Source organism: Mangifera indica, chromosome 20 (genome assembly GCF_011075055.1).
Source record: "Mangifera indica cultivar Alphonso chromosome 20, CATAS_Mindica_2.1, whole genome shotgun sequence".
NCBI classification, from domain to species: Eukaryota; Viridiplantae; Streptophyta; class Magnoliopsida; order Sapindales; family Anacardiaceae; genus Mangifera; species Mangifera indica.
Genome location: NC_058156.1, coordinates 876925 through 894445, shown reverse-complemented (window position 1 = coordinate 894445; position 17521 = coordinate 876925). Strand labels below are relative to the sequence as shown.

The following is a 17521-nucleotide window of genomic DNA, read 5'->3' as shown; positions in this document are numbered from 1 at the left end:
TGTATTTAAATTATATATAAAATATATATATATAATTTTATTATTCAATTATTTACTCTTCCAAATTAATATTTGTTTGCATGGTAATTAAATCATGTATTGTAATTTTATTTTTGTTAATTTTTTTGATAAGATAATTTTTAAAATTGAACTAGTTAAGAATATTATGATAATTTAATTTTCTAATATTGTGTCAGATTCTTTACAATTCATAAAGTTTGTTTTTTGCAAAATTTTCGGCCAAACCTTGGGTAGTAAATTGTTATTTACTCATCTTTTAATGTTTTACAGCTGTCAGCTGGGGCTAACATGGGAAGCATGGCAAGCAACATAGGACTTGGAGCCATTTTTAACCAAATGTTTTTCACCATGCCCGCTGTTTTCACCTGCTTATTTTGTCCAATCGAATATTAACACGTGTCCTTCTATAACCAATGAATTGGTAAGACTAAATTGCGGCCGTTCGGTGTGATGAAAAGAAACAGTCAGAGTTTCCTTCCATCACAAAATGGATTCTAATTTATAATTTGACCAATTTGACTAAGAAAAAGTGAGTTTAATTTATTATTAAATTATAATAAATATATTTTATTTAAAAATTTATAAAAAATAAAATCAATTAGGATATTCACAACTACGAGAATTAGAATATACTATTTTTAAAGAGTAATAATTATTTATTTAATTTTAATAAAATAATTAAAATAAAAAATATTTTAATCTTATGATATAAAAAAAATATAATTTTGTAAATTATTGTCTACAGAAGACATTTTAAAGGATATAAAATAATTTTTTCTTCTTTTTCATTTTATTTTTGAACTTATTTTTTCTTACAAACTTTTAAAATTCATCCAATTTAATCTAAAATAATCTAATTATTCAAAAATAATTAAATTTTCTGAAAATACCCTAAATTTTAGTGAAACCCGGTTCTGTTGATTTTGACCAAGTTGACTTAGATAGTGAATAAACCGTTTTTTAATATTAATTGTATTGAACTTAAAGCTGATTCTTAATTCAATCAGTTGAACTAGTCAGTTTGGTCTAATTTTCAAAACAGTGATTCTAGTTTTGTGTTTCATTGTTTTATGTTTATGATAGTCGAATTACGTATAATATCATATTATATAATTTTAAAAAAATAAAAAAAAAATTAATTAATACATCATCATTTTAAAAAATATAACAAATACTCTTAAATTTTTAAAATTTTTTTATATATATTCTTATTATATCATTATTTTTTTAAAATATATTAATTTATATTAATAATATATATTATAATACATCATATAATCTATTTATTATATTATATTAATTTAAATTTTTTCATATATTATTTTTTATTTGTATAATAAGAAAATGATATTTATAAGCATCTCGTTCTTAATTACATCACGTGATCCATAGTTTCACGAAGTTATTATCTTTGACTTTGCTACAAATTGATACCACCGTTTTATTTGCTTCAGCCATCCACACTCCTGTCATGTTTTATTATATAAAAAAAGACCGGCATGGCCACTGTTCTTGTAATGAGCAAACACTAACGGCGTTACTTTGGATTCCGATGAGAGCCAGACCGGCTATACTTATCATAATACACCTAAAATCCCACTAGGATTATTAATTAATAAATCAAGCGAAGGGTACCGGGGTAATTTAACTTCTAAGGACTTGGGCCGGAAGCCCAAAAGAGTTTGTTTGGAAACTCGTTGAACGATCTGTCAGACAAAGAAGAGCCGTCCAGCTTTGTTGGCTTCCTCTAATGGCATTTCTTCACTTGTATATGAGAATAATTAATTATTATGAATATATATTAATTATATATTTTTCCTTTTGTAATGATTTTTTTGTTGGGTAGGTTCGAGTTGACCCATATTTAAATAAAAATCAGTTTTAATTCAGTTAGAGTCTAAATAATTTAGGTAAAAAAATTTATCAGAAAATGTTGAAAATTATGCCAACAAGTTGGCAAAGAAAAAAATCATTAAAAAGAAATAAAAAATACTTTAAAAAATGAAAAATTGTCACGAAATATAAATTTATTAACAATTTTTTCGATAACTCAATTTGAATCAGTTTGACTAAAATTTTAAGTTGGTACTATTAGAATGTTTGAGTTATATACACAAAGATAGAGTCGAGATTAAGGATGGTAACAGAAAGGAGTGGGGAGTAGGGATGACAACGGGGAGGGGCGGGGAGGGGATATCAATCCCCGTCCCCGTCCCCGGCCCGTCTCCGTTACGGGGATAACAAATAATCCCGGTCCCCTTCTTACGAAGGAAAATCTCCTTCCCATCCCCTCCCCGTCCCCGCGGGAAAAAATCCCCTTCCCATCCCCGTGGGGAAAAATCTCCTCCGCATCACCTCTCTGTCCCCAAGGGGAAAAATCCCCTCCCCATACCCAAGCCAATAAATTTTAATTTCTCAATATTTTATGGATATACACTCTTCAATGGTGCATTATTAATAATTCTAATAATCATTTTATCAATATTCCTTCTAAAATTAAAAAAACAAATGTTTCAATCCGTAATCCCAACCTGCTTGTTGATGCAGAGATCTCAACCACAGAGGCAAGGAATCTGAGAATTAGTAGTGGAATGGAGAATTAGAATTGTAAGCATAATTAGATAAAATAAAAACAAAATCCAGCAGACAAAAAACCAAAGCCAAAGAAGCTTTAATGCACATCAAAAAATGGATTTAATGCATTACAACTGTGGATTAAGCCAAAACCATTGCCAAAGAAGCTTTAAGCCAAACAAAATCCATTACAAGTGGATATAATGCACATAAAAAAATGTTGAAGGAAATATATTTATATCAAAAGTCCACAGCTGCCAGTGCAACCATGGAAGGAAGAAGCTTACCTTCAACTACAAGACAAAGATGCCTTTGGCTGGGAGAGGGAGTGCACAGTGCAGCTGTGGAGTGAAAAATAGAAGTTTTGGCTGGGAGAGGGAGTGTGCGGTTGTGAAGTGAAAAATTGAAGGAAAAGGAGATTTAGATTTAGGGTTAAAAGATGGGTGGTAATTTTGTAATAAAAATTATTAAGGTTATAGTTTTTAGTAAATATATATGTGATTTAGGGTAATTTTGTAATAACATTAAATTTAATTAATTTGGTGCATTTGTATTTTATGATAATGAGATTCTGAGGTTTTTTTAATATATTAGATTAATAGTTCAGAAATTAGTAAAAACTGATAATTGATAATTCAAAAATTAGTAAAATTAAAATTATGATTTTAATAAATTTAATGTAAAAGTTTATAGAATTTAATAGTTCAAAAAAAATATTAATATATTAGATTTAGGGGAAGGGGCGGGGAGGGGGGGGGGGGGGGGGCGGGGACATATGTATCCCCGTCCCCGATTACGGGGATTTTTTTCATCCCCGTCCCCGTCCCCGTCCCTTTCCCTGTTTTTATCGGGGATTCCCCTCCCCGTTAGGGTCAGAGAGAGTCAGAGTCCCTAAAATCGGGTCCAAATTGCCATCCGTAGTGGGGAGACAATCTCTTTCCTCATTTTCGTCATCTTAAATATATCGATTTCTATTCTTATTATAGGGATAACAAAGATTCTTCTTCCCTCGTTGTCATTGTGGATAAAAATCTCCTCTCTATATCCTCTAAACATAAGATAAATATATTTAATAATAAAATTAATTATAATTAAAATTAACTCATTATTTAAAAATATCATATATTAATTTTTTAAATATACATAATATAAATATAAATAAATTTAAAAAATATAAATAATTTAAAACTATAAAGATATATTAATTTTTTAAGTAAAATTATTAATATAAAAAAGTAAAAATGGGAACCAAGGGTAAGAGACGTGCTTTTGTTTTTAGCTTATTCTCAATTATAAAGATTTTTTTTTATTCTTATTTTTTTAATTTTTATTAAAGAATCTCATTTTTTATTAAATCGGGACTCAAATCCATATCTAATTATTGGGTTGTGGGTTCTGATTATGACAACTTGATTTAAGAGCTTTAGGCTAATCAAATAAAATTAATATAAAAATGACATATTCTTATAAAATTAATATAATTAAATTTTTTATTTATCTAATATAATTATTATATGATTGATTACTGAATTCAATTTTTTCTATTTTGTGTAATTATTTAAAGTCTGATTAGATTAAAAAAATAACTTTCAACTAGATAGGAAAAAAATAGTTTGACAATTTAAGCAATTATAATAAAATTACAATTACACCACTATTGTGTCGGAATCAGTAACAACTTCTAACACTAGGACACGATTATTTTTCTAAGTATACCATTAATAACATTTTTACGAACGTGGGCAATTAAACTATGGATCAAATCATGTTAAAAGTTTTTATGCGTCCTTAAGCAACAATTACAATAATTAAAGTAAAATAGAGAATGGAGAAACTAGAAAAGAAAGTGGGTTTTCAAATTAAGACAAGAATTGGCATAAGTTTGCTGGAGCCGTATGAGAACAAAGGTATAATAACATGAGAAGGGACAAAATCGTAAAGAGATCTTGGTCGAATTTAATGTTAAATTAAGGTATAATTAAATAATAATTAGGGAAGTCATGTGGGTTTTAGCTTTAATTTAACATTTTCGTCTCCTCCTCCCCCAAGAAGAAGACGCAAACTTGGAGCCCACAAATTAGGGAAATCCCATCATTGTTGTCATTACTTTTTTGTAACCGTTTGCTTCTATGAGTCAACTCGCACTTTCACCGGGACGGTCTGGCTTTTTTATTATTGCTCAATCATCTTGTTTTTAAATAATTAATTTCAAATAGGCCAAAAGTCTCCTCCCCACCCAAGGTTTAGTGGAAGGACTAATTCTCTCTATCCAAATATTTATTTATTTATTAAAATTTATTATTAGAATTAAAGATACAAATATCATTTAATTAAAAAATTAAAAATTTATCATATTTTTCTCTTAAATTTAAAAATGAATAATTTTTTAATCCAAAATCTGAAAAGTAATTATTTTCTCCTAGCGTTTTCTTTTCCCTTTTTCATTGACCACCTTGGTTCTGATCGATAGCCAACTTTCACTGCATTTTCATCACCCACCAGACATCAAGCGACAGAATGCATTTTCGTCTAACATTTGGTCAAATCATTGGATAAAAACAATTCGAATGATCACTTTTCAAATTTTTAATAGGAGAAAATGACTAGAATTTTAAATTTAGGGAGAAATATGAAATTTTTTTTATTTTTTAATAATTTTATCTAAATAATATTTTTATCTTTTACTTTAACAATAAATTTTAATAGATAAATAAGTGATTGTGTCTTTTTTTTAAATTAATAGGAGAGAATGTTGTTTTATAATCCTTGGGTGGGACATAGTCCTTTGGCCTTTTGAATAATTAATAAATTATTCTTGTGTGGTCAATGCTGATGAAACCTGAAATTTTATAATTATGATTATATATTTAATTTTTGTATGAATTTTTTGAACTTGTGGGTAACCGGGGAGAACGCGTGGGTCCCACTGAACGCCACCGTCCAAACAGTCTTCAACAGGCGCCGTTCACGGTTTTCGAGTGTTACGAACCGACCGGTGTAGGTGGCTATGTTCGTGGTATTGGCTGTAAGTTGCTGGAAATGGTTGCTTTGTTTGCGTGCAAAATAAATGGTGGAATGTAGTTGAAAAGTAAATCAAAGGAGCTGAAATTGAGGGGGTTTAGTTAGGTCATTAAGGAGACCAAAAATCTCGTTCAGAATTTATGTTTGATCAGAAATTTAATGGGTTAGGTTCCTTCAGTTCTTACTCTGCCTGCCCACCATTATTCAAATGAAACTATAAAATTTAGAACTCATCGAGTTGGCTTTTCTCAAACTCAAACTCAATCTGAAAACCAAATTGAGTGGCTTGAACTCGAGTCTAAACATTAACAATCAACAATTCACAATTTTTAATTAAGAAGTGTCTAAATTTTATAGCATAAATATTTAGAATGTAAAAAGTATAGTTAATTTGTATAAATAGGGTCGTAAAGTGACAAAAATTTGAAATTTTCTTTTCATACTTAGTTTGGGTCGAATTCATCACAACCGAGAATCATTCGAGGCAAATGATAAATGATTGAATCTTAAGTGAGATGGAATTGATTTGAACAACAGGAGACATGTCCATCTCAGCAACTGTAATGCATGCATGTGGCGAGTGGCCATCAGTGAGAGTGGATGATTAGGCTCAATATCAATTAATGGAAGATTAAATTTTCTTAATCATAAAACCAGATTTTCTGGGGTTTACTCCTTTCCTTTCCAACACGTGCAATTTTTAATTATAAATATCTGTGTGTAAAGATACAATTATTAATCTTAATTACTCATTAAATACTCCAAATGCAACGTTGTTAAACATTAAAAGACATGAAATGGGACATTCTGTTCCCCGTACCACAAGAAAATTAATATTATCATACAGCTAAGCTTTATTTTTTTTCATGGGAAATATACTATGGTTTCTAACTCGTTGAGTTTCAAAAACAGGCCATGATCTAAGGGTGTATTTGATCTGAATTGGACTTGAACAATGGTTAGCTCGAATAGTATTGGATCCGAATCAAACTGGTTCAAGCTTAAAAGTTGGCTTAGCTTGATTCAATTTAATTTAAATTTAGTTAGTTCAAATTTAAATCGAGTTCGAATTAAGAGAATTAATTTTTTTTAAAACCGAATAAAATTTGAATTAAAGAAAGTTCGACTCATTTGACTTGTAAGCTAGATAAATAATTTGAATTGGTTTGAACTTAGTTTGTAGTTTGATTTGAATTATGTTAAATAATTGTTAAATGATATTTTTTTGTTAATGAATCACAAATTTGAACTAAGAATTTAAATCACATATTTGAGTTATAGATTTAAACTATAAATTTGAGTCAAACTCGAACAAAATTATTTTTATTTGAATTGAACTCGAGCTAAGCTATTTTTTGTTCGAACCGAACTTAAACTTAGAGGTTTTTAAGTTTAATTCGATTTGTATCTATCCCTAAACTCAAGTTTGATTTTGAATTATTTGAATTGATAAACAATGATCTCGCAGATAGTGAAGATATTAGAAAAGGTAAATAACAATACTAGAGAAAAAGAGTCATTGGATAAGAAGAAAAAGAATTATTAATGAGATGAATTCTAGTATTGACATTGATCTCGCTCTGAGTTCAATTTCATCTCGAGTTTTGGCTAATTTGTTTGTGATTCTAAGGCTTTTGAAAATGTGTTGCAAGTTCTCTCAAAAGATCTTTGACTGTAACTATTCATGGACCAGAAACAATGGGCTACATAATTTTCAGGCCCAGTGGAAAATGTTTGACACATCTCAAATCATTCTAGAGTTGTTTTTAAAACGAAGTTTTTACAGGAGAAAAATTGGAGTTATTTAAAGTGTGTATATATAATTTTATTAAATTTAAAATATTTGATTTGAATCACTGCTATCAGCAAGGTTATGAGAAACAGGTGGGACTGACTAGTAAGACTAATTTGACAGGGACACAGACTAATCTAATTGCTTTATATTACGGTTCAACCAAAGAAACCACATCGATTCATAGTTTAAACCATATTTGATCTTGTTTATACAAAACCCAACATTAAACCACATCAATAATTAGATACATAAATGATACGTTATTATATGATTAAATTTTATTTTATTTTTATTTTAAAATCATTGAATTATATGATGACATATTATCTATATACTTAATTGTGTATACATAGTTTTATTCACAGTAGAAACACCTTGGCCGGCAGGATAACCCTATCTTGGTATCAAAGCCATCTCTAAATTTAACAGCTTCCTTAAAGCTGCAATAGAGGCTGCTAGTTTTATACTGAACCTTAAAGCTATTGTTGGGAATATTAAGTATTCTCACATTTAGAATGTCTTCTAAAAAATGCTTAAACTAGTTAATTATACAAATAACAAGGCAAAAAGAACACCAACCCATCTCTCTTTTGAACGGTGAATTTGTACAAAGGATTATGTATGGTCATGGGATGAGACTGAAAAAGGAGATCAAAAGCCCCTTCAGCTACTGGAGCAAATATATGATCTTATGATTAAATTCAAACTTAACCAAATTTAAATAGGATAAAGTTTCTTTTTGAGAGGCATAGCTCAAGCTCACCAAATCTGAAGAATAACTCATTCATTTTCTGCTTGTTTCATGGATAAGGAGTTCATATTCGACTCACATAAAACTCAAGTTTATATAAAAGAGCCAAACTTGGCTTGAACTTGTCAAACTAATTCGCTTCAATTTAGTTCCCTTGCATGGTGCCATTTAAAAATTTCTTTTAACATAATTTAACTTAAGTTTGGGCTTGTGATTAGTTTTCAAATATTTTTTAATCTCAGTTTAAACTCAAGCTCGTATATGTTAGACTCGAATTGAGTTCATGATCAGTTTAAAATATATTTTAACTTGGGTTTCGGCTCAAGTTCATATATGTTTAGTTCAATTTTATGCAAGCAAAACTTGTATCAAACCCGGACAAGCTCACTTTGACTCCAGTCCTACATAGGTACACAGATTTAACTGGTAGTTTAGAAATTGAATAATAGTACACTTACCAAAGTTTCTTACTAATTCATACAAAGTTATATGTATAAATATGATTGGATGCTCTACTTATTTGCTTTCTCTTTAATTCAAAAAAACACCCAATCACATCTGTACACATCAATTTGTATGGCTAAATTAGTAAGGAAAGTCAATAAATATGGTATTATTCATTAAGGGAGAAGGATTTTGACAATAGCACACATCAAAGTATGAAAGATAATTTCAATACAAACAATTCAAAGCAGTAAACGTGTTTTCTGGGGGACTGAATTCATAACTCTCCCTTACGGTCCCACGTTAAAGAGGGAGACATGTCAAACTTCTCCATTCATACATCATAATAGTTTAAAGACTGAAGCCTCAAGGAAAGAAGCCCTCACATTACACACACCTGCATCAAACTAGCCCATTGCATACTTCTGGGTCCAGCTCCTAGCAGTTGTCTCATACTTGCTCCTGTCAGTCTTGTACATGTGGGCAATCTCCGGCACCAATGGGTCATCAGGATTTGGGTCCGTTAACAGCGAGCAAATTGAGAGCAATACCTTTAATTAAACAAATAAGTCATTTACCAAAATTGCCAAAACTAAACTTCAGGTCCATTAATCACATGTAATTTCAAAGAAATAGTTTTGAAACTAAATCTTTTGTTTGTAGGCAAACATAACATAAACTTCAACAGAAAAAAGGAGTTAATTACCTTGGATATGGTAAGGGCAGGGCTCCATTGCTCCTTTAATATATCAAGGCAAATGCTACCATTGCTGTTGATATTAGGATGAAAGACCTTTGTCCTGAATGCAACCTGCAAAATTTTCCAAATAAACAAAAGTCAAGATATGTGAGTTGAAGAACTGAAATTTTCATTTGCTCTCACCCATTGAGGAAACCTGGGGTACCATCTCAAAAAGGGGTACACGTTTGGAGATGACTATTTTAGTTGAGGAATGCTTCAGTTACAAAGTGAACATGTTTCATGAAAACAAAGGGAAGAGACTGATATTTTGGCTGTTGGATGTCTGTTTGAAAGCATACATGTGATGACAAGTGAAGCCCAAACCTAAAGAATGGCTATGGTATATTGTAGTTGAACCCAAAGTTAAAGGTATTTTTCCTTGACCTTGAATTGCATTTGGTCTTTTTGATAAAAGTAGTGAAACTTCAGATAGTGAGTAATACATAACAGTGAAGTTCCAGTGCAATTACCCATGAGAAAAAAAATTATAGTAAGAAAGAAAAGTCAATGACTTCTGATTGACAGAGAATCCAGGTCTCTTGAAATGCATTAACCATCTTTCGACCGCAAACTAGTTTCTAATTTTAAATCATACGCTGATAAAGAAAAAATCATTATAATGTAATGCCAGACCAGGCTATACAATAAATGGTAAATGGGAGCCTCCGACAATTAATCACTTGGTTCTAACTCCAAAGAAGATTAGATTAGAAGTAAATCTAGTTTTCAAAACAAGATTATATACGTGTATATTCCGTTTGGTTAACAACTAATCAGCAACCACAGTAAGACAAACCAACTAACCATCTAATGAGAACCACCTTTAGAAACTAAAATGAAAACAAGAACGTTAATACTCAAATTATAACATGAGGTGATGCTCTAAATTTCTAAATAAAAACCACCTAACTTCAATAGGGTATCTTGTATGTCACGCCTACTGAGCAACCATAGGATTACACATCAAAGTACCCCCTTTCTAGCCAAAAAGCAAGCAAAACTATGTTATTGATATCAACTATCAACCCTTCAAATTTTCATGCGAACAATATGTTGAGATCTAAAAACTATGATGTATAGATTGGAATAAACATCTGCAAGTTGATACTAAAACAGGTTAAAAAGTTATGAAAACAAAAAATAGACAGCTTAACCCTTCAAAAGTAAGTTGTGATTTCCAACAGTCAAAGTTTAATAGTTACCTTAGGTGGCTTAAATGGATAGTCTGGAGGAAAATGAATTGTGACTAGAAACACTCCCCCAGCGTATGGACTATCAGGAGGGCCCATAATGGTTGCTTGCCAATGGAACATGTCTTCAGCAACTGGGCCTACAGATATACGTGAAAATGAAGAAGAAGAAGAAAATCAGATTGCATAAGCTATTGCACAAAAGGAAGATGAAAGATGAAATTTTTAATTTTTTGCTTTCCTCTAAACATGCTGTCAAGAAAGGAATCATGATGGTAAATAGCTTTGTATCATATAGTAAAACTGCACAAAAAATGATGTTGGCTTGCGTAATTTCATTTGTTTTCAACATGCCATGGTTAGGAAAATAAAACCATTCAATTTCAGTCTGCATCCTCAATATATCTTTATCATCTAGCAGCAAAACAAATATTGCAGTTTACACCAAAAGTATAACATAAAAAATCTATCTGAAGCTCAATTTCATCGCTCGTGTAGCTAGGAGTCAGAATTCACAATTCTAATAATCTCTAGACGCATAACACAAGCTTACAAAACACAAAGACCACAAAAAAAAAATAAAAAGGAGTAAAAAATCGAACTCTCACAGAAAAATTTTCAGCATATAAAAAATTCTGCTTAACCTGCAACACATAATATCTTAGAACTCCTTTTTTTTCCCAAAAATTTGTGATATACACACAAAGTTAGACAAATCTCTTAAAGCAGCTCATTAAATCCAGAGATACACCAAACATCACAAGATCAGACAAAAATGATTTTAAAAAATCAGAATAAAAAAACGACGAGATCAACAAAAGCATAAACCAAAAGAGAAAGTTCGAGAACGAACCAGCGCTGCAAGAGGTAGGAGGATCTTTCTGGAGATCCTTCAGCTCCTTCAAGATCCGCTTCGACGCCATAACCTTTTTCTCTCTGTTATTGTTATTATTGTTTTATATTTCAAAAAATAAAAAAATAAAACCTAGATCAGCCTTGGCTACGATACAGAATACAGAAAAAAAATTAAAAAACCAGAAAAAAAGATAAAAATCGAAGAAACGATGAAGAGAGCGTACCTGACAGAGATCCTCCTTGTTATTATTATCTGATTTTTGGAGAAGAGAACGGAACGGAGAGTCTTACACTAAAATAGAAATAATTAAAATTTTCTATATAAATAGTAAATAAATTAAATCATTCAAATCACGCCCTTGTGCTGTTTTGTAATTGGCCATCTATCTCTATTATTGGGCCCCACATCAACAATTGATAATTTTACTAATTAGTGTTTATTGCCAATTAAAACATCACTTGTTTACTAATTTAGAAGGAGAAAAGATGATTAAGATACAGAGTGGTCATCTATGATGACGTGGCTGACCATTTTTTGCAGGGCGTGAGGGGACACGTGACATTTCTCATTATTGGATTCCCAAATCCATGTGTTTGCTTTTTTCAAATATTGATCCATTATTTTTGTAAATTATGAAATTTCTTATTATTTTATCTTATTAATATTAATTATTATTATTATTATTATGGAAGGAAAGAAATATTTTTTATATATATATTTTGTTATATTAATTTTTTTATATAGATGATTAAATATTAATTTATTTTTAATTTAAAATTATTTAATATATGATGATATAATATCTATATATTCAAATTTTATATAAAAAAATATATATGTAATTTTATTGTTCAATTATTTACTCTTCCAAATTAATATTTGTTTGCATGGTAATTGAATAGCGTATTATATTATGTATCAAAAATCTAATTTATCTTATTGCGTATTGATTTCATATCTTATCGTATGCTATAATTTTTATAAAATAATAAAAAATCATTTTGAAAAATATCATAAACACTTTTAAAAATTTAAAATTTTTCATATACACATTTATCATATCATTATTTTCTTTGAAAAAATATATCAAATTATATTAATAATATGTATTATATATTGTAAGGTATTAATAACATATTTATTTGAGTTATTATGAATAGTAAACAATAGGATAATTGCTAAAAATGAAAAAAAAAAGAATATTAGTAGAAAAACAGTTGAAAAGACAAAAATGGTCAGATAAGAATAGTTTAGGTGAACAATCACCAATGAACCCTTGAACTTGTAACAAACAGTCCTTAAACTTAAGAGATTCGAATTCGAACTGATTTAACTCAAATTCACCTATAAATTAACCATAATCTATGGATTGTGCTTTTATAACCAACAATAATGATCAAATATACATTAACTGTAATTTGCAATTATTTGTACTGTTAATTAATATAAAAAAATGTAAATTTTAATTTTGAATATTATCTAACACTATTATATGGGAATCTGAATTTTCCAAAAGATGAAATTATTCCAACTGAAAAAATTTTGGATTTTAGATGGAATAATGACCCAGTAAAGTTAGTGGCCCTGTTATGGGGCCTTAGATTCCAAGGATAGTATAAATAATATCAATATAGTGGTAAATAAAGTCACCAGATGTGTAGATCTGCAAATGAATCGGTCTTGATCTAAGCTATTGAATTGATGTTCCAATTCAAGATTAGCTTGTTCGAATCAAGCTATGGACTCAAATTGAGCCAGTTCAAAGCAAATCCATTCTATTCATTTTATTATATTTATTATTCTTGATGTTCACAAATTTAATATGTGACCAATGCTAAAATTTATGTTAATATGAGCTTATATCTACCCTTAACTTGAACCAACTCTACCTTGGATCATGTCACTAAAAGATCTATAAGAATTTGTCCATTAAAATGGGCAAAACAAGATGAAATGAAATGAGAATACACCATCAATGAAAATATACCAGCAGAATTGGCAAAAACTGAAAGAAGAATAAAGATAGTCTAACTCTAGTGATTCACTCACTCACTCCAGATTTAGAGTCAGTTCTCACCAACAACTGGTAGAGGTGGTGTTGAACTTTCAGGTTTGTTTTCAGAAGATGGCCGATTCTTGGCATCAATCCACCTCACATTTTCTATCATTTTGACAACTTCTGGCATTTTCGGTCTTTGATCTGGCATCCTTACCACACAAGCTAATGCTATCTGTAACATCTCGACCATCTCTTCCTCTATGTTAGGATACTTCAACAGCTCTATGTCAAACACTTCTGCTGTCCACTCCTCTCTAACCACTGAATGAACCCACCTCACCAAATGGACAAGCTCATCTCCACCAGTAGTGTATATGGGAGATTTTCCTGTGAGGAGCTCTAGTAAGACTACACCAAAGCTATACACATCAGAAGGTTGTGCTGCTTTACGAGTATCTGTCACTTCAGGGGCTCGATAACCAGCAGCACGGGAAATAACTGGGGTGAGTGAATTTGTAATAGTCGTCAGACCAAGATCACACACACAACCATACTGTCGGGGGTTGAGAAAGATGTTTGAAGACTTGATGTTGCCATGTACTAGCTTACCACCATTTTCGGAGTGGATCCGGGCAATGCCTCTTGCTGTACCTATAGCTATTCTCATTCGAGTATCCCAATCTAGAGGGATCTTACCTTCTCCTTGCTTACCTAAAAAATCACAGATACCTTAGAGCATGAATAAACTCAACGGTGTCTGACCATTTTTGAAATCCAAACCATAAGGTTAAAGATTATGAAGTTAAATGACTAAGCAACCATTGCATACTTTTCCATCAGAACCAATGTTATGTGCAACTATTTTTTAGTACCCAAATGAATATTTAGATGATGTGTTATTATACGATTAGGTGTTACTTCATACTTAATTCAAAATCATCCACAACATTCTATACATCATATAGAAATAAGAGAGATTCAGCAGAGGGGCATACCATGTAGCATAAAAGAGACACTTCCCTGACTGTAATAATCATACACCATCAGCTTCTCATCTTTGGAGTAGTAATAGGCCTTTAGCTCAACCACATTTTCATGTCTAATACTTCCAACAATGTCCATCTGCTGCTCGAAATCTCGTTTCCCGACATTAACCTCCTTCAATCTCTTCACCACCACTGTTGTTGCATCCTCCAGAATTGCTTTATAAGACATGCCAAAGGTTCCCTTCCCCAAAACTTCAGCAGAAGCCCTCAACAAATCCTCCAAGTCAAAAGCATAATTACAACCGTCAAAGAAAAATAGCCTATTGCTTGCATCTTGATTCCTGGAAACCAATTTCTCCGGTGACATTTCTCTCTTTTGTAATGTCCCCACAAATCGATCCTCCCTCTTTCTTCTTACACAACATGCAATTATCAAAAACACAAATGCCAAAAGCCCTAGAACAGCAGCTGCGATTATAATTACTAACAAAGCAGTTTCACCAATTCTTCTGCCATTCTTAGGCCTCAAATTAGATTCACTGGAGGGTGCAAGATCAGGTGAAGCTCTAGGAGATGAACTTCTGTCAAAAGTAATGTTGTTCCCAACAAAGACCGAAATCGGGAACTTTTTAAGTGATTTTGGGATAGAACCAATGAGATTGTTGTTAGACAAATCCAGCTGCTGCAAGCTGGGTAATCTAAGATCAGGGATTTCACCAGATAACGAATTGTTTGCAAGATATAAAGCTTGAAGTTGAGTCAAGTTGGACACTGAAAGAGGAATGGTTCCATTAAACCCATTGTTAGACAAATTAACAATGGTGAGGTTTTTCCAAACAGAAAAATCAGGCATCGGGCCAGAGAAATTATTGAACTGTAGATAAAGATAACACAAGCTTCTCAAGTCAACAAAATCGGAAGGGAAAGGGCCACTAATAATATTCGATCTAAGACTCAAAATCTTCAAAGCTGATAAACGACTGATGGTCTTTGGTGGAATTTGACCGCTAAATCCAACACCAGGCAATCTAACAGCAACAATACGGGACCCATCTTTGCTACATTTCACTCCAGTCCAGTTATCACACGCTGGAGAGCTCTCATTCCAATTTAGTGAACGAGAGTGTGGCATGTTGTTAGCAAAATCAAGCAGAGCCTGCTTATCTTCAAATGGCTCTGAACTTACTGGAGAGACGATCAAACCCAGAAGCAAAATCCAAGTAAAAATGTATAAAGCTTCCATTTTTCTTCACCTGCTCTCTGATAACAAGCTAAAAACGAGTTGTTTTTGCCAGATTCAGGAGTTCACGTCACAACACATTTGTGGGTTTAAGCTGAAGAAGTATAAAACCGAAAAAAAAAAAAAAACATGTGCAAATAATAAAATAACAGTAGAATCAAAATACAAATTTGAAATAAGTCAAATAACCCCAAAAAAAAAAATATATAACAGAATGTAAGGGAAAGGAAAAGCAGATTCCTAGATCATTGTCGATTAAAGTTGAGGTGAGTCTGTACAGTTTTGCATTAAAAAAAGAGCTGGCAGGCTTTGAATATTGCATTTGAGTCAAAAAGGGTCCTAACGAATTTAAATTACCATAAAAGCAAAACGTGAAATCGAGCTTCTTTTTGGTTCTTTGTAGCTGGTTTTTAACTTTTGGTTGAAATTTGAAGTGGTGAAACCAAGAAAAAAACTAGTAAAATATAATGAACCACTCACTGTGCGGCAGATCTGAACAAAAACAAACACTCCTTTGCTTTCTTCAATCTCCACCGCCCTGCTTCCAATTCAAAGAAATGAAAAAAAAAAACCCACTTAAAAATATTCAAATGAAAAAAAAATAGTCACTCAAAAGAGATGTGAAACACGTACAAGTTATGATTTATCTGCCTCAAACAGCATCCAACTTAAACAGTTTCCATTCAAAAAGTACTCGAAAAAAGCAAGCAAACACTATAATTTCTCAGGAAAACTTTCAGTACCTAACCAAACAAGTGAAAACATGTGATGGGTTCCTCTTATTTTCACCACTAATTAATGCCAAATGAACGGCCATTTTTTTTCTTGTTTCACAGTAACTGAAAGCAAGCAAGAGGGAAGCCAGAAGGGAAAAGCATACCAGTGGCAGTGTTGTAAATAGAGTAAAATTGTCATGAGTGGTGACGTGGCATGATTATGAGCTTGACATGTGGGGGCTACCATGAAATTCTTGAAGGGGGCCTATCGTGTTGAGGTTATGGTCGTGGACTCGTGGGCCTCATTCTGTTCTGTTATTACTTTACGATGCCTACAAAGGAGTGGTGGGGTCTGGTTTTGTCTATCAGGAATCTTGCAGTGATGGGCCATTTATGGCCGTTGATTTCCGAGTTCGAAATATGAGTACAAACTTTTACGCCGTTGGATTGGATATGCTAGCAAACTACCTTTTTGTCTTCTCCTATTGTCAAGTTTTGCCTCAAATCAAATTTATACTTTCGAACCTTGTCCAAACTTTAGCACTTGATTTTAAATTAAAGTCAAATGATCAGTTTTAGGATGTTTTTAAGATTTAGGTAAGATGTTACTCAATCAAAATTTAACCCTTTTTATACACATTTTTATTTACTAAATAAATAGAAAAAAATAATTGAATAATTAAATAATTATATATACTTATGTTTTATTACACTGAATTTAAATATTTAATAAGTTTTATTTTTAAGAAAAATGTATTATTATTACATCTTCGAAAAGGTAGGTGATGATTATAATTCCATAATGGCAAATGATACAGACAGAAAATACTTCTATAACAGCAAAACATAAAAATGACAAGTTGACTAAATCATGAAAATGATTAAAACTATCAAGGTACACTCTTCTTATTATTTTAGAGTTAGAGATCTGGTCGCATTTATGTAGATGTAACTTACATACATTTGATTAAAACTAAATCGCAATAATTTTATTTTCAAGTTAATAATGAAAATATCAATTCAATTAATTTAATTATATATTTATGGCCAAATGACTATTCTTACCCAAGGTATAGTGTAATCGAAACTAATACTTGCTAACTTTGAAAAACTTAAAATTCTACTCATGAGTTAATTTTTGTTAAAAATTTCAATTACGGTTAGGGGTAAAATTATTATTTTGACA

At 31.2% G+C, this 17521-nt stretch overlaps 2 protein-coding genes across 5 annotated transcripts; both read right to left on the bottom strand.

The window, feature by feature from the left end:
- Positions 1–8760: 8760 nt before the first annotated feature.
- Positions 8761–11760, bottom strand: LOC123204416 (ubiquitin-conjugating enzyme E2-17 kDa-like). Its single transcript, XM_044621046.1, has 5 exons — positions 11618–11760; positions 11392–11474; positions 10551–10678; positions 9313–9417; positions 8761–9157 (listed from the first exon to the last, which is right to left on the bottom strand). Exons 2-5 carry the CDS (start codon positions 11459–11461, stop codon positions 9014–9016), a joined length of 447 nt encoding a protein of 148 aa, XP_044476981.1. The 5' UTR covers positions 11462–11474; positions 11618–11760; the 3' UTR covers positions 8761–9013.
- A 1532-nt stretch (positions 11761–13292) lies between these two features.
- Positions 13293–16455, bottom strand: LOC123204049 (probable inactive receptor kinase At4g23740). 4 transcript variants are annotated; one of them, XM_044620589.1, is made up of 4 exons: positions 16253–16455; positions 16100–16157; positions 14389–15713; positions 13293–14104 (listed from the first exon to the last, which is right to left on the bottom strand). In XM_044620589.1, the coding sequence occupies exons 3-4, from the start codon at positions 15620–15622 to the stop codon at positions 13461–13463; spliced, it is 1878 nt and encodes a 625-aa protein (XP_044476524.1). In that variant the 5' UTR covers positions 15623–15713; positions 16100–16157; positions 16253–16455; the 3' UTR covers positions 13293–13460. The 4 variants fall into 4 exon arrangements, with proteins under 4 accessions (XP_044476524.1, XP_044476525.1, XP_044476526.1 ...); XM_044620590.1 differs by having other exon boundaries at positions 14389–15650; positions 16253–16448; XM_044620591.1 differs by having other exon boundaries at positions 16363–16439.
- Between the last annotated feature and the right edge of the window lie 1066 nt (positions 16456–17521).

Excerpts from the sequence above, each read along its gene's own strand:
- LOC123204416 (XM_044621046.1), bottom strand. The coding sequence starts at position 11,461 with ATGGCGTCGAAGCGGATCTTGAAGGAGCTGAAGGATCTCCAGAAAGAT. Across the intron at positions 10,679-11,391 it reads TCCTACCTCTTGCAGCGCTG|GCCCAGTTGCTGAAGACATG; the intron begins GTTCGTTCTCGA and ends GTATATCTGTAG. Across the intron at positions 9,158-9,312 it reads CTGCCCTTACCATATCCAAG|GTATTGCTCTCAATTTGCTC; the intron begins GTAATTAACTCC and ends GTTTAATTAAAG.
- LOC123204049 (XM_044620589.1), bottom strand. The coding sequence starts at position 15,622 with ATGGAAGCTTTATACATTTTTACTTGGATTTTGCTTCTGGGTTTGATC. Across the intron at positions 14,105-14,388 it reads TGTCTCTTTTATGCTACATG|GTAAGCAAGGAGAAGGTAAG; the intron begins GTATGCCCCTCT and ends GTGATTTTTTAG.